Raw genomic sequence first — 13,180 nt, 5'->3', positions numbered from 1 at the left:
GTGGCTCATCTCGTAAATCCGTTACACTAACGTGCCAAAAGAACAGTGGTGGTTCCCGCTCGCCCTTATTTGAATTTCGGAAGGAGTGTGCAGCAGAAGCAGACACAGTAACCGATTCATTCATTCCATTTCACAGCCAATGCAAAAACTACAACTCAAAGAGAAGAAGAAGTGATATCACATGGATTCCATTTCTAACCTTCCGCTTCTCGAGATCGCAGGCGAAGACGATTCGTTGCTGTTCGATGTTTCGGCAGCGTCCACCGACGTTTTCTCTTGCTCCCCTCTCCTTTCCCTCGGATCTAATCCTCCTCAATCCGGTTAGGGTTTTTCTATAATTTGTGATGAATAATTGTTAATGTATCACTGATTTGACTAATGCACCTGCAGAAGGAAGAGAAGGTGGCGGTGGTGCGGATTCTGCAACTCCGAGTTCCTCGCTCGGTGAGAATGCGAACAAAGAGAACGCGGATTGGAACAAACCACAGAAGCTTAGCGTGGAGACTCAGAAGATGAAGAGGAAGAAGAGAGGAGGCGGTTACAACTTGCGCAAGAGCTTGGCGTGGGATCGAGCTTTCTTCACCGAACAAGGCATTCACATTCTCTTCTCTCTATTATCCATGAATAAACTGTAAAATTTGATATTATTAATTAATTGGTGTTGAACCTTACTTTTCAGGTGTTTTGAATGCGGTGGAGCTTTCTATGATTAGTGGCACGGTCTCTGCTAAGTCAGGGTTGAATCTGGAAGCTATCCAAGAAGAAGAGCCCGTTGGCACTTCGATAGAGTTGCAGGAAATTGAAGAGAATTTGTTTATGCATTCATCAGATGCTCTTCCCGTTAAAGATAGAAAAATTGGCTTATCTCCGAAGCCTGGTGCATTGGCTAAAGCTTCTCCGGCCCCGGTTTCCTTGGTTAGTCTATGTATACATACTCTTTACGCGATTATATCATAGTGAATAAAAATTGAACTTATTCTGATTTCTATTACATTAATTTTTTATACCTCTTTGATAGGCAAAGAGGAAAGTACTTACTGTCAATGATACTGTTGGGAATAGAGCAAAACGCAATGCTTGTCCGCGGTTGCCAGTAGCTTCGTCCTCATATCCTTCACATTGCTTTTTATTGATTAGTAATTAGGATAAATATTAAGTGGAGTGTCTGACATTGTGCCTGTGCTATGGAATTGAGTTGTCTGGTGTTTTTTACTTTCTTCATCTGTTGAATTATGAGTGTTTACCTTAACTCCTTTGCAAACTAAAAAGACCTGACACAAAGGCACCGAGTAAAGAATTGAAAGTCAATAGGATACCTGGTCCAAAATTAAATGTGTCTGCTACTGCAACAACTGCTAGGAGTGGAATGTTGACCTCAGGTTCCTCAAAGAGTAATCAGAATGGTCGTCCTATTCCTGGTTTGTTCTGCAACTTGTGTTTGTTTGTTATTTTTTCCTAGGATGTTTGACAAGACTGAATTGGAGTGAAATGATTTCAAGTACAATTGTTGTACTATTGCATAGTATGATGTGAAAATGGATCAGCTAATAAATTAATTTTGATTGAGGTTTGTAACCTCAATGAACTTCACAAATACAGGTTTCTTGAGGAACCAAACAGAAATTTCTTACATTAAAATGAGATGAATTTATTGGTTATATTTTGTTAATTTTTTTCTCTTCTACAGCCACTAATGTGCAGAGGCATGCTGGAGTAAAAGGCCTATCGAAAAATCCTAAAATTGCTCCAAGTAACCCAAAAGTTGGCCTGGCTGACAAATGTTCAGTTACTAGATCACTTGCCAAGCCGGCTGTGAAACATTTGGTAGGAACTTCAAACTTCCAGAGGCTGTAATTTTTTATTATTCATCACTTGCACCATAAAAATTTTCAATTCCTTTTATTTAAATATACTAGGTGCATAATTCTTCTCTTAAAACTGTTTGAGTGACAGGATAACTCAGTTTCAGAAACACATCCACCATCCAGAATGCATCAATCAGGAACTGAAGCAAATAAGGTTTCAGAAGCTTATCTCCCACAAGGTGCTTCTGACATTGGTGAGAAAAAGCAACAGACACAGTTTCAACCAACAAAATTGTCAGGCCTACGGATGCCATCTCCCTCATTGGGATTCTTTTCTCTATCTCAGGTATATTTGTTTTATTTGGTTCCTTATTTCATATTTTGGTGCATGTATAAGTAAAACAATGCTTATATGATGATCTTGTATTCATCCCTTTTGCTGTTTTTGCAGGCAAAAGCTCCCAGTTCACGTAGCCAATTGCAGAAAAGTTCTAAACCTTGCAAACCTTCTAACAGTAACATTCCTAAATTACAGAATTTAGAAACAATTTCTGTTAATGAGGCAAGACTACCGCATGCACCTGGTGTAAGGTCTGAAATTATCAAAGGAGCAGCCAAGAATTGCATTGAGGAATTAAGCCTTTTAAATGTAAAGTCAGAAGCAAGCATGCAAGTGGATAATAAGCGGATGGCTGGTGTAGAAGTGGAATATGATTCTATGGGTTCTAAAAAAGTAACAAAGCAAGAAAAGGTTGAAAGCATTCTTGAACATGTCAACAAAAAATCCAAGGAATGGGGAGAACTACATAGAAATGAGAATGATTCTAGTGTGGAGGATGTGGTATTCCCTAGACATGAAACGAAGCTTCTTTCAAAGAGTGATACCCAAGAGCAGTTGGAGAAAGAAGTTGAGCACCCTGATGTTTTGTCAAATGGGTATCGATCTGTATTTCAAGAACCACAGTCTATGCAATATCATGGCATACAGAGAACTTCAACAGTGAAAGGTAGTATTACAAATACTGTGCATAATGCCATGGGACAAGATGAAGATGAACAAATCAAACTTCTTGGTTCTGATGTTCTTACTTTAAATGAAACTTTGGTGCCACAGGAAAAGCATGAAACTTCTTATAAGCATAGTAGACTTTCTGGAGAGTTAAAGGAATACAGTAGTGTCAAGACTGCCCTTATAAATTCTGGTCTTAATGGCTTTCGTGAAACTGCTTTACCTACACAAGAAATCCACTTTAAGAATACTGAACAGGTAAATGGTAGTGGTGCTGATTTTGTTACAAGTGGAGGAGATGCACAAGTGCATTTATTGGACAGGAATCCCTCAGTCGATTGCAATGAAACCACCACTGAAAGTAATTTAGAGGCAGTTAATCAGCAGTTACCAGGGGAACAACTCAAGACTACAAGTACTAGAATTGAAGGAGAAATTAATTCAAAAGGAAATGAATCTCATGTAAACAGTTGTCAGCCAGTTCATATAATATCTTCCAAAGGTTCTCCACAGAAGTCTGTGCCAGAAATTAACTGTCCTGCTGAAAGTGAACCAAAAATAGCTAAAATTGAAGACTGCCCGTTTCCTGTAGATGATCAATCAGGTTTCATTCAGACAAGACCAGTTTTGGAAGGATGTGAAAAGGTTATTGACTCAAAAGCAATTCATGATAGTACTCAAGTGTTTGAATTGTATAGGTGGAGTAAAGATTGCTTAACTGCTTCTGCAACTGCTTGCAACACTGAGGTGGGCAATGTTTCTCAGGAAATCAGACCTTTTCATGAGAATAATCTAGAGAATCTCCACTTTTCATTCCAACAATCTCCTATGGAAAAAGCTGATTTTGATTCTAGTGAGAATGAAATGTCAACTGATAACTGCTGTATGATTTCTGAGTTGCAGTTTAGAGACAAGGGTTGTTCTACGGATGCTTCAATGCACTATGATGTTCTTCATGAAGATGAGAATTTGGTGCTAAACAATGATCACTTGATTGATCAGAGTGAATTTTCTGAAGTATCTGCAGATTTCATTTCAAACACCAAAGATTCTATTGGTAGCGGAGCTGAAAATTCCTCTGGCTGTTTACAACATACACTATTGGCTCAGTTAGTTCAAGAAGTTGACCGCACTAACAGAGAGATTGAAGAATCAGATGTGGAAGATGCACAAGTACAGTCGGCATACAACTGCAACAGTAAGCACTGCCTTATTACAAATGATAAGTTTCTATTGGTAGATAATAATATAAATGAAAATTCTAATGTTTCTGATTTTCAATTGACTGTTGCTGTTGGTATAGATTCCGAGAATGTTAATAGCGTACTACATTTGAATGGTGACTGGCTGCCCACAAATATTGCTTCTTCTGAAAAAATAAAGAAAACTAATTTATTTGAGGGTGTATTAGAAGGATGCGATATCTACACGAGTGAGCACAATACTTCCAATCGTCAAATTCAGGCTATGCCTGAAAACAAAGATGGAAATCTTGCTGTGGATGAAAGAGAAGAGCTTTTGCAAATGGATAATGCAAAAGAAGGTTCTTCTGACATACTGCCAGCAGTTGAAGTTCAACTTGATGACAAAATTATATCTTCTGAATGTGATTCTACTATACAAGTGAGCAAAGATTCTCTTACACATGCAGTTGCTTGGAAATCTGAGGAGCGTTGTGCTTTAAGTGAAAGTTCAAATTTTCCAGTTTCGGATAATCTAACCTTCAACACAATAATCCCACAGGTCTGTGAAATTAGCTCATTGAACAGTGAAACACTTTCAGATGAGTTACCTAATACCGACATGCAGCATCAATCAGAAGGAGGCATTTATTTTGCAGAAGACAGCAACAAAATAATTCCTTTGTGAGTAGCTTAGTTTGTGATAATAGTTGGTCAATTTTGCATTAGAACCCTTCCAATTCTACATAATTAAGTGATGTAATCTTTATTTTTGAATGGCAGGCACAAATCTGTGCCTAAAAGCCAGCAGGAAGTTCCTACAGTGAAGCCTCCACCGAATGCTGCTCCACTTTCTGATGAATGCTTAGCTGCAATTGAAGCCACTGGAGAGGTGACTTAGATTTCTTGACTGCCTGCATGTTTTTAATGACCGGTTAATAGGTTTTTTGCATAGAATGGTGTTTTGTGCCACATCAGTGTTCTTTTCCTGTTTTTGATTCTTGTGCTTTTTTTTTCTGTGGGATTTAACGTTGATCCTTTTTTAATAATTATTTGGTATGTTTTTATTGAACGATAGTCAAATTGTTTGTGTTGCATGTGGAAGTTGAATCAAAATTCCCCCAATGGAGGTTGGCCAGAAACTGGTTCTGCAACTGCTTGTGACACTAAGGTGAGCAATGCTTCTCAGAAAAGCAGACCTTTTCTGGAGAATGATGTAGAATATCTCCACTTTACAGCCCAACTCTCTTCATTGGTGAAAGCTGATTTTGATTCCATGGAGAATGATGTCAACTAATGACTGCTGTACCATTTCTGAGTTGCAGGTTAGCGATGATGGTTCTTCTAGGGATGCTTCAATGCACCATGATGTTCAATGTGATGTCCCTGTAAACTTTGAGCAACAAACTAGCATGATTATTTATTCTAAAGCTAATGAAATGCTTTGTGAATATGAGAGCTTATTGCCAAATAGTGATCATTTGGTTGATCAGAGGGAATTTCGTGAAGTATCTGCAGACTTCATTTCAAACACAAAAAATTCTATTGGTAGTGGAGCTGAAAAACCCTCTGGCCATTTACAACATGCACTATTGGCTCAGTTTGTCCAAGATTTTGATCACAATAACAGAGGTATCGAGGAATCACATTTGGAAGATGCACAAGTATCTGCAGATTTAATTTCAAACACGAATGGTTCTATTAATAGTGGAGCTGAAAAACCCTCTGACCATTTACAACATACACTGTTGGCTGAGTTTGTCCAAGATTTTGATCACAAAAACAGAGAGATTGAGGAATCACATTTGGAAGATGCACAAGTGCAGTCATTTACTGAAAATCCAGTGGCATTCAACTGCAACAGTAAACATTGTCTTGCTGTTACTAATGATAAGTTTCCTTTGGAAGATAATAATACAAATGAAGATTTTGATCTTTCTGATTTTGAAAGGTCTAGTGCTGTTGTTGTAGATTCCCAGAATGTTGATAACATACTGCAGTCAGATCTTGATTGGCTGCCCACAAATATTACTTCTTCGGAAGAAATCAAGAAACCAAATTTATTTGAGGGTGCATTAGAAGGACGTGATATCCATACAAGTGAGCACAATGCTTCCAATCATCATATTCAGGCTATGCCTGAAAACAAAGATGGAAATCTTGACGTGGATGAAAGGGCAGAGCTTTTGCAAATGGATGGTGCAAAAAAAGGTTCAGACATATTGTCAGTAGTTGAAGTTCAACTGAATGATAAAGTTGCATCTTCTGAAGGTGATTCTTCTTTAGAAGTAAGCAAAGACTCCCTTACAGAGGTAGTTGCTTGGAAATCCGATGAGCATTGTTCTTTAAGTGAAAGTTCAGGATTACAAGCTTTAGATAATCTAACCATCAACACAAGAATCCCACAGGTCTGTGAAGTTAGTTCATTGAACAGTACAAGATCTTCAGATGAAGTTGAAACTAATATCTTTGAGGAAGATGGGTTTCCTAATTCCGACATGAAGCTCCAGTCAGGAGACATTTTTTCTGCAGAAGACAACAGCAAAATAACTCATTTGTGAGTATCTTAGTTCTTGATTATATTTGATGATCAATTACGCTTTGGCAACCCTTCCATTTCTGCATCTAAGATGCGGTTTTCAATCTTGACAAATTGAGTGATGTATTAATTTTTTGAATGGCAGGCAGAACTCTCTGACTAAAATCAAGCAGGAAGTTCCTACAGTGAAGCCTCCACCAAATGTTGCTCCTTTTTCTGACGAATGGTTAGCTGCAATTGAAGCCGCTGGAGAGGTGTCTCAGATTTCTTGACTGTACCTGCATAGTTTTAATGACTGGTTAATATTTTTTGCATGGCGTGGTGTTTCACTTCAGTGTTGTTTTTCTGTTTTCAATTCTTAAGTTGTTTCTTTAGGGCTCTATCTAAACTTGGATTTAGTATTATTTTTTTGGTATGCTTTTTTTTTAATGATAAATTAGTCAAATTGTTTGTATTGCACGTGGAAATTGAAATGCATTAGATTCTGTTAATGTTTGATTCATCTTACACTTGAGTGTTTGCAGGAGATTTTAACGATAAAAAGCGGTGCTGTGCAAAATTCTCCCCCTGACAAGCCCCAGCATGAACCAAGTCCTTGGTCCCCGGTAGGTTCATCCTTCAGTATCTAAATTTAATTCCAATTCTAAGCGTAAATCTCTTGCGTGAATAATTGAATTTTTTTAATTCAAAGTCCTATGGATTCTCTCACCTGAATTGTTTTCATGCGAAAAATCTAACATGTAAGATGTATTTCCTACAAACAACACAAGCAAAATGGTCCATATTGTCTTCGTAGTATATGAAAAATAAACAGGGGACAGACTTCGTTTCTTGTAGTTGTTCCCTGGACCAGAATGGTAATATTCTCTATATTCCCATTTTATTCTCTTCGATGGTGACAGGGGGACAGCCTCTGCCTGCTCTACTAAAATGGGATTTTTTGCAATCTCGTTTTGTTCGCCTATCATTTCTACGAACTTAATCCTTAACATCAAAAGATGCAATATGCATGAGAACTTGGATGGCGGTGTTCCTTTGATTATGTAACCCGTTAGAACTTGGATGACAAGAAATGGTGGAATTTTCACATCCTTTATTAAATGCCTTTTCATTATCTCTACACCAATGTAACATCAAAATCTCCCCAATCTCTTTTGATTATCTTTGATGTCATGATAATCAACTCAGTTTCGCTTGATTCTTCTTTATTGCTAACTAACTATAATCCTTTCTGGTTGAACATGTTAAGAAGTTGCGTTATTGCTTTTACTTTCCCATTTCGTTCGTTGTCTTCTTCTATCGTAATGCTTTATATTTTGATGATATATTATTGCGAGTATTACTTTAATTTCTTTGTTTCATGTTGGTTTGCAGGTGAGACGAAAGAATCAATCGATTGGACCCTTTGATTGTACGAAACACAATATCCAGCATTCCAGTTGATGATGGATAAACTAGGATATAATCCTCATTAATCACTAACCATTTTTTCTTTTGCTTGATCCAACCCTTCAGCTTCAAGTTAGAAGACGTTGTACGGAGCAAAGTACGACGTAGATAGAATTGCCTGTTGCCATAACTATGCCTTGCCTTACTCCAAAGAGACTAAATGAATAAATAAATAAATGATTGTTCTCAAATTGTAAATGTGTAATAGTTTTTTACTTTATGGAATTCTAGTTTTCAAAGATTTCTACGAGGTATTAGATGTGACTTTATAGTTAAGGCAAAACAAAATAATTGTTTCTACTTTTCTATCATCATGATTTTCTGGGCTAGAATTGATTCTTAAGTGACGCTACAACCTACAGTGTCATAAACTTTAGTTCTTTTGTCACATTTAGAAGATACAATAATGTTGAATGTATTTTATATTTCCCTATGTTAAGTCTTTTTGTTTTTAATGAAATTTTATGCCAAAGATTTAGATATCATATACATTTATATTTTATAAAATTGAGTCTTTGAATGAAAATATCTTTTCAACCGGAAAAAAGAAAAAGCATTTACAATACATTTTTTTTATTAATTTAGATGACTTCGTTTGCATTAAGTATCTAATTTTATTTATTTATAATTTTGTATTTCCTTCAAACACTATTACTTGAATCTAATTTCAATTTTAGTTTGATTTAATTTAAAATTTTGAATATTGATATATTATATTAAATTGAATATAACTTTCTTAATTTAGATACGTATTAAAATTATGTAATTTTTAATTAATATTAATTTAAATTTGATTTTTTAACTTTAACATGTTACATTAATAAAAATAAAGTCTTGATTCATATGATTTGTTTTTGTAATTTCTTCATCTATTTTGAAAGTTCAAAAATCATTAATTATTAATACTAAAAAATACATATACTATTTTCTTTAATTTACTTTTTAAAAAAATTATTCAAATTTAAAGGGAATATAGTATGCCAAAAAAAAAATAGAAATTAGAAATTAAAAAAGGTGTAAAAAGTAAAGATTGCTAAATCTGCCTATCTATTGTAAGGAGACTCGTAGTATTACATAATCATCTTATATAAGACACGCATTAAACTTGAAAAGCCAGACGAAGGTCCACGCTTTCAATTTTCTGAATCATAAGGAAGTACTGCTCTTAAAATTTTGCTCACTGAATTGAAATCCACTATACAGATAATATAGCAGAAAATAGCTAAAATTAAGGTAGCAAGAAGTTACAAAACAAATAACTTGGGCAAGATACATGATGAGTTACCCAAGAAAGCAACCAAAAGGAAAATGAAAATGTAAAATTAAAAATTAATAATAACCCATCAGGGTTAAAAAAATCATGGAGATTAACGTTACATGGCACTATACAACAAAGGCACTCATCAAGCCTAACTAGTCACACAGATTGAATAGATTACCTAGGGAGTTTGATTGGCAACAAGATTGAACTTTCATTCAACTTGATCCTTTCCTGCTCTTGTTAGCAGGGAACTTGGTGACGAAAAAATTGAAAACGAGTTCTTATTTTTCCTTCTAAGCTTCAATATTTAAGCATACTCTGGATTGAGTGCTAATGCTTCCCTGTAGATCATCTCTTTTATTTGCTCTTCATCCAATTGCTGTTGCTCAAATTCAAAAGAGAATGCTTCCATGCAGATTGGTTCATCAGCTACATCATGCAGTTTTTCAAGGTATGGATGGGCTAGAGCTTCTTCAACTGCCAAAATTTAACCAAATACTTGAAATGAAATTTTGCCCAATTTTATTCCGATGCTAATGCTGTTATCATCAATGTTCAAAATGAAACTGCACGTCGCTTCATCTAGATACAGAAAACATAAAAGAATGGGAAAATTACCTGTAATTCTTTTGTTGGGATCAATTGTCAACATTTTATCAACAAGATCAATCGCTGCGGGATGAACATGAGGGAAGACCTGACCTAAAGGTTGGCGAGGGTATTGAGGAAGTTGTTTGATATATCTTCTCGCATCTTCATTTCTCATTAACCCAAGGTCAGCATCAGTTGGGGTGCCGAGAAGCTATGGATCAGAGAAGAAGGGTAAGCATGGAACCAGAATTACCTTTTATAGATAAATTATTGATTATATTCATGTTATTTAAATAAATTGAAACATTTGATAATCAAATTTGAAACATATCAAATTAAATGAGCAGCTAAATAGCATTTAATACAATTGTTTACATCAAAGTTTTGTATATTTTCAATCTCACCTCTGTCAATAGGCGCATCTGATGCACATGGTCTTTGCCCGGAAACAGAGGCTTTTTGTTCATAAGCTCCATAAAAATGCAACCAACAGACCACACATCTATAGCAGCGGTGTAATCGGAGGAGTTCAACAACAATTCGGGCGCCCTGTACCACCTTGTGACTACATATTCAGTCATGAAGTCACTCTCCAAAGCTGGTCGTGCGAGACCAAAATCAATAATCTTCAAGTCACAATTTGAATTCAGCAGCAGGTTGCTCGGTTTTAAATCTCTATGGATTATGTTTGCAGAATGTATGTATTTAAGCCCACGAAGAATCTGATACAAGAAGTACTGCAAGTACAAGAGCATCCGCTAATCAGTAAAACAGAAAGTTTCAATGTGAAAAAGAATAAGATTTTACAGAATGTGATTGTGAAACAAAATTTATAAAAAATAAAAAATAAAAAAAAATTGAAAGAACTCACTTGGCAGTGCTCCTCTGACAGACCTTGATTGGAGCGAATGATGTGGTGAAGATCAGTATCCATGAGTTCCGTGGCTATGTAGACATCATTAAACTCTCTACGCAAGGGTGGAGGAATGACATCTCTCAAACCAATTACCTGTTAAACAGACACATTTTAATCCCAACGAAATAGACAAACGTTGCGAACTCTTCTTTTACCAGTCTGGACTTTGATAACATTAACAACAGTGCAAACTTGAGCCGTACCAACACAACCAACTTAGTAAGCAGCTAAGCTTAAGTTAAATTTCATTACGTGGGCAAGTAAAATGTTATTATTAGCAAAATTTTACAACTCAATCCCAGTACCACGCCATCACGTGTTCCACAAATTAGGAAGTCATGGTCAACCTTGGGAAATGACTTGACTAGTAGTAGTTGGCTCTATTAAAACCCTACAAACGTGTCACCACTCACCACATGTATTTTACGGGTATTTTAGGTAGCCACGACATTTCATAAAGAAGAGATATGAAATCTCACCATAATTTTGGTTTTAGTTTTAATACACTATTACTGTGTAAAAAAAAAAGTCAACCAATCCAAAATTATAATTGATATCATTTTAATACAATTCTTGTATAATAAGTCAACTAACTTACTAAATTTGTGTAATTTGCTTAATTTTAATTGACTATTAAATCAAAATTTATATTACACTACGTGGCATGATCCAAACCGTTAATGAAAATAGTTTACAATACGATATATCTGTAAGTCAAACTTCACAAAGAAGAAAGATCACTCACATTTTCATGATCCAAATGCCTAAGAAGCTTGATCTCACGGAGTGTACGCTTAGCGTCCATGTGATTATCAAAAGCGTTCGCTATCTTCTTAACAGCCACCAACTCGTTCGTCTCCGTATTCAACAGAGAGCTTCAAAAATCGAATCAACAGAAACTAACTATTTCAGATTTCTTAATCTTACAAAAATAATAAACTAATAAGCACCGTCAAAATCAAACACTCACGCACTCGCTAACAATTCATTCACAGTCAAATCCTATTAAACCGAATCGGAGAAGCACACAAATTCTAAATTAAACCTATCGCGCTATCGAAAACACGAGAAACCGAAGAAAACGAAGCAGTACCAAACGATTCCGTACGCGCCGCGGCCAATCGGCATGATCGGAGGACGGTACTTCGTCGTAACCTCGAAGAGGTTACCGAATATGTTGTACTGAATGAACTGTCCGCCGTGCGTCGGAACCGCCGGAAAATCGGCGACGCCGTTCGGATTAACTCCGGCCATCACTACCGTACCGAACTTTCTCTCTCAAGGAAACGAAACTTTCTCTCTCTAGAAACCGTCAAAGAATAAGAAGAATACGATAAGAGTGGAAGAAGCTAATGGAGAGGTTTTAATTTAAATAGTGTCCGCAAGAGCGAGCGAGTCACCGAGTCAGTGCGTGTGTGCGTGCGTGTAAATAACTGTTTCGCTCCCTCGGTCAACTCGGCTGTGTAAGCACGTTGAGTCTTCACACTCTTTCATAGCAGGTGCCAGGAAGAAGGTGCGAAAACGCGCGAGGTGGAGAAAAAAATAACAGAACCAACCACACGCGCACACGTGCGACGCGTTCGGGACTCGATCCTACGGCTCAGATTGTAGCCGCCTCTGATCTACGGTCGTCGTTCGTTCAATTATTTCAACAGCCATCAACCTTTCTCACTTGTGTTATTACGTGATTTGTATGCTCGTCAAAGCCACCTCGTGTATTTTAGCGAGATAATAAATATAGAATAATGTTCTGAGCCAGAAGATAACTGAATAATTGAGTCGAAGCGTGTTAGTATATTATGTGCAAATTTTGACTCATACTTATGTCTATATGTATATAAGTAATGAAATGACTTCATTCTATTGTTTCGCCCTTTGGACCCATTCAGTCACCAAAAATTAAAAATTGCTAAAATAATTTTTTACTTATGGACAATTAATTGCACAAATAATTGATAAGGTTAATAAAGAATTGTGTTTGTTAGTGTATCACTAACAACTACAACTATAGCATCCCCACGGCGAATATTTTTATGGGATTATCATAAAATATTATCAAATTAAAATCTAATGTCTAGATCATTTTCATATGAACATTAAATAAATAAAGTCCTGCTAGAATTTGTGAAAAGGATGAAAACGGTTTCATTAATCAACTTTAAAGTCATTATAAAGTACTAGTAGAGAAAAGAGACTGTAATTTTAATTGAATGATGATTTGAGAGAAGATGATTATAAGAGAATAAAAAAACTGAAATTTGAAAGTTGAGAGTAAGTATTTTATATTGAGTGAATGATTTTGAAATTTATGAAAATAAAATTAGGTGTAAAAGTGTCTAATTAAAAAAGTTGCTCAAAGATGTAACCACTTTATTATGGAATATAATATATATTGTTTGAATATGCTCATCTATCACTTCATTACTTTT

General features: G+C 35.9%; 2 protein-coding genes across 6 annotated transcripts; one reads left to right on the top strand and one right to left on the bottom strand.

The window, feature by feature from the left end:
- On the top strand, positions 1 to 8,224 carry LOC109798530 (uncharacterized). 5 transcript variants are annotated; one of them, XM_083061771.1, is made up of 16 exons: positions 2 to 320; positions 391 to 591; positions 680 to 915; positions 1,019 to 1,108; positions 1,262 to 1,418; positions 1,688 to 1,824; positions 1,954 to 2,151; positions 2,257 to 3,561; positions 3,718 to 4,012; positions 4,118 to 4,679; positions 4,779 to 4,887; positions 5,074 to 5,166; positions 5,321 to 6,552; positions 6,680 to 6,788; positions 7,059 to 7,139; positions 7,909 to 8,224. In XM_083061771.1, the coding sequence occupies exons 1-16, from the start codon at positions 182 to 184 to the stop codon at positions 7,975 to 7,977; spliced, it is 5,013 nt and encodes a 1,670-aa protein (XP_082917897.1). In that variant the 5' UTR covers positions 2 to 181; the 3' UTR covers positions 7,978 to 8,224. The 5 variants fall into 5 exon arrangements, 4 of the variants coding, with proteins under 4 accessions (XP_082917897.1, XP_082917896.1, XP_082917894.1 ...); XM_083061770.1 differs by having other exon boundaries at positions 2,257 to 4,012; positions 4,118 to 4,437; positions 4,558 to 4,679; XR_014428386.1 differs by having other exon boundaries at positions 1 to 320; positions 2,257 to 4,012; positions 6,680 to 6,832; positions 7,909 to 7,966.
- A 944-nt stretch (positions 8,225 to 9,168) lies between these two features.
- On the bottom strand, positions 9,169 to 12,234 carry MPK3 (mitogen-activated protein kinase 3). The gene is made up of 6 exons (XM_020358689.3): positions 11,845 to 12,234; positions 11,497 to 11,626; positions 10,707 to 10,844; positions 10,240 to 10,572; positions 9,863 to 10,046; positions 9,169 to 9,721 (listed from the first exon to the last, which is right to left on the bottom strand). The coding sequence occupies exons 1-6, from the start codon at positions 12,003 to 12,005 to the stop codon at positions 9,552 to 9,554; spliced, it is 1,116 nt and encodes a 371-aa protein (XP_020214278.1). The 5' UTR covers positions 12,006 to 12,234; the 3' UTR covers positions 9,169 to 9,551.
- Between the last annotated feature and the right edge of the window lie 946 nt (positions 12,235 to 13,180).

The sequence above is a fragment of the Cajanus cajan genome, chromosome 8 (genome assembly GCF_000230855.2).
Source record: "Cajanus cajan strain Asha chromosome 8, NIPB_CcT2T_4, whole genome shotgun sequence".
Classification (NCBI taxonomy): domain Eukaryota; kingdom Viridiplantae; phylum Streptophyta; class Magnoliopsida; order Fabales; family Fabaceae; genus Cajanus; species Cajanus cajan.
This window is presented reverse-complemented; position numbering and strand designations above follow the sequence as displayed.

Bases quoted from the DNA above. Each gene is read 5' to 3' on its own strand.
- LOC109798530 (XM_083061768.1), top strand. From the start codon at position 182: ATGGATTCCATTTCTAACCTTCCGCTTCTCGAGATCGCAGGCGAAGAC. The intron at 5,167-5,320 runs GTGAGCAATGCT...TCTGAGTTGCAG, and splicing joins CAACTGCTTGTGACACTAAG to GTTAGCGATGATGGTTCTTC. The intron at 6,553-6,679 runs GTGAGTATCTTA...TTTGAATGGCAG, and splicing joins AACAGCAAAATAACTCATTT to GCAGAACTCTCTGACTAAAA.
- MPK3 (XM_020358689.3), bottom strand. From the start codon at position 12,005: ATGGCCGGAGTTAATCCGAACGGCGTCGCCGATTTTCCGGCGGTTCCG. The intron at 11,627-11,844 runs GTACTGCTTCGT...CGATTTTTGAAG, and splicing joins GGCGCGTACGGAATCGTTTG to CTCTCTGTTGAATACGGAGA. The intron at 10,573-10,706 runs GTGAGTTCTTTC...TTGTACTTGCAG, and splicing joins TGTCAGAGGAGCACTGCCAA to TACTTCTTGTATCAGATTCT.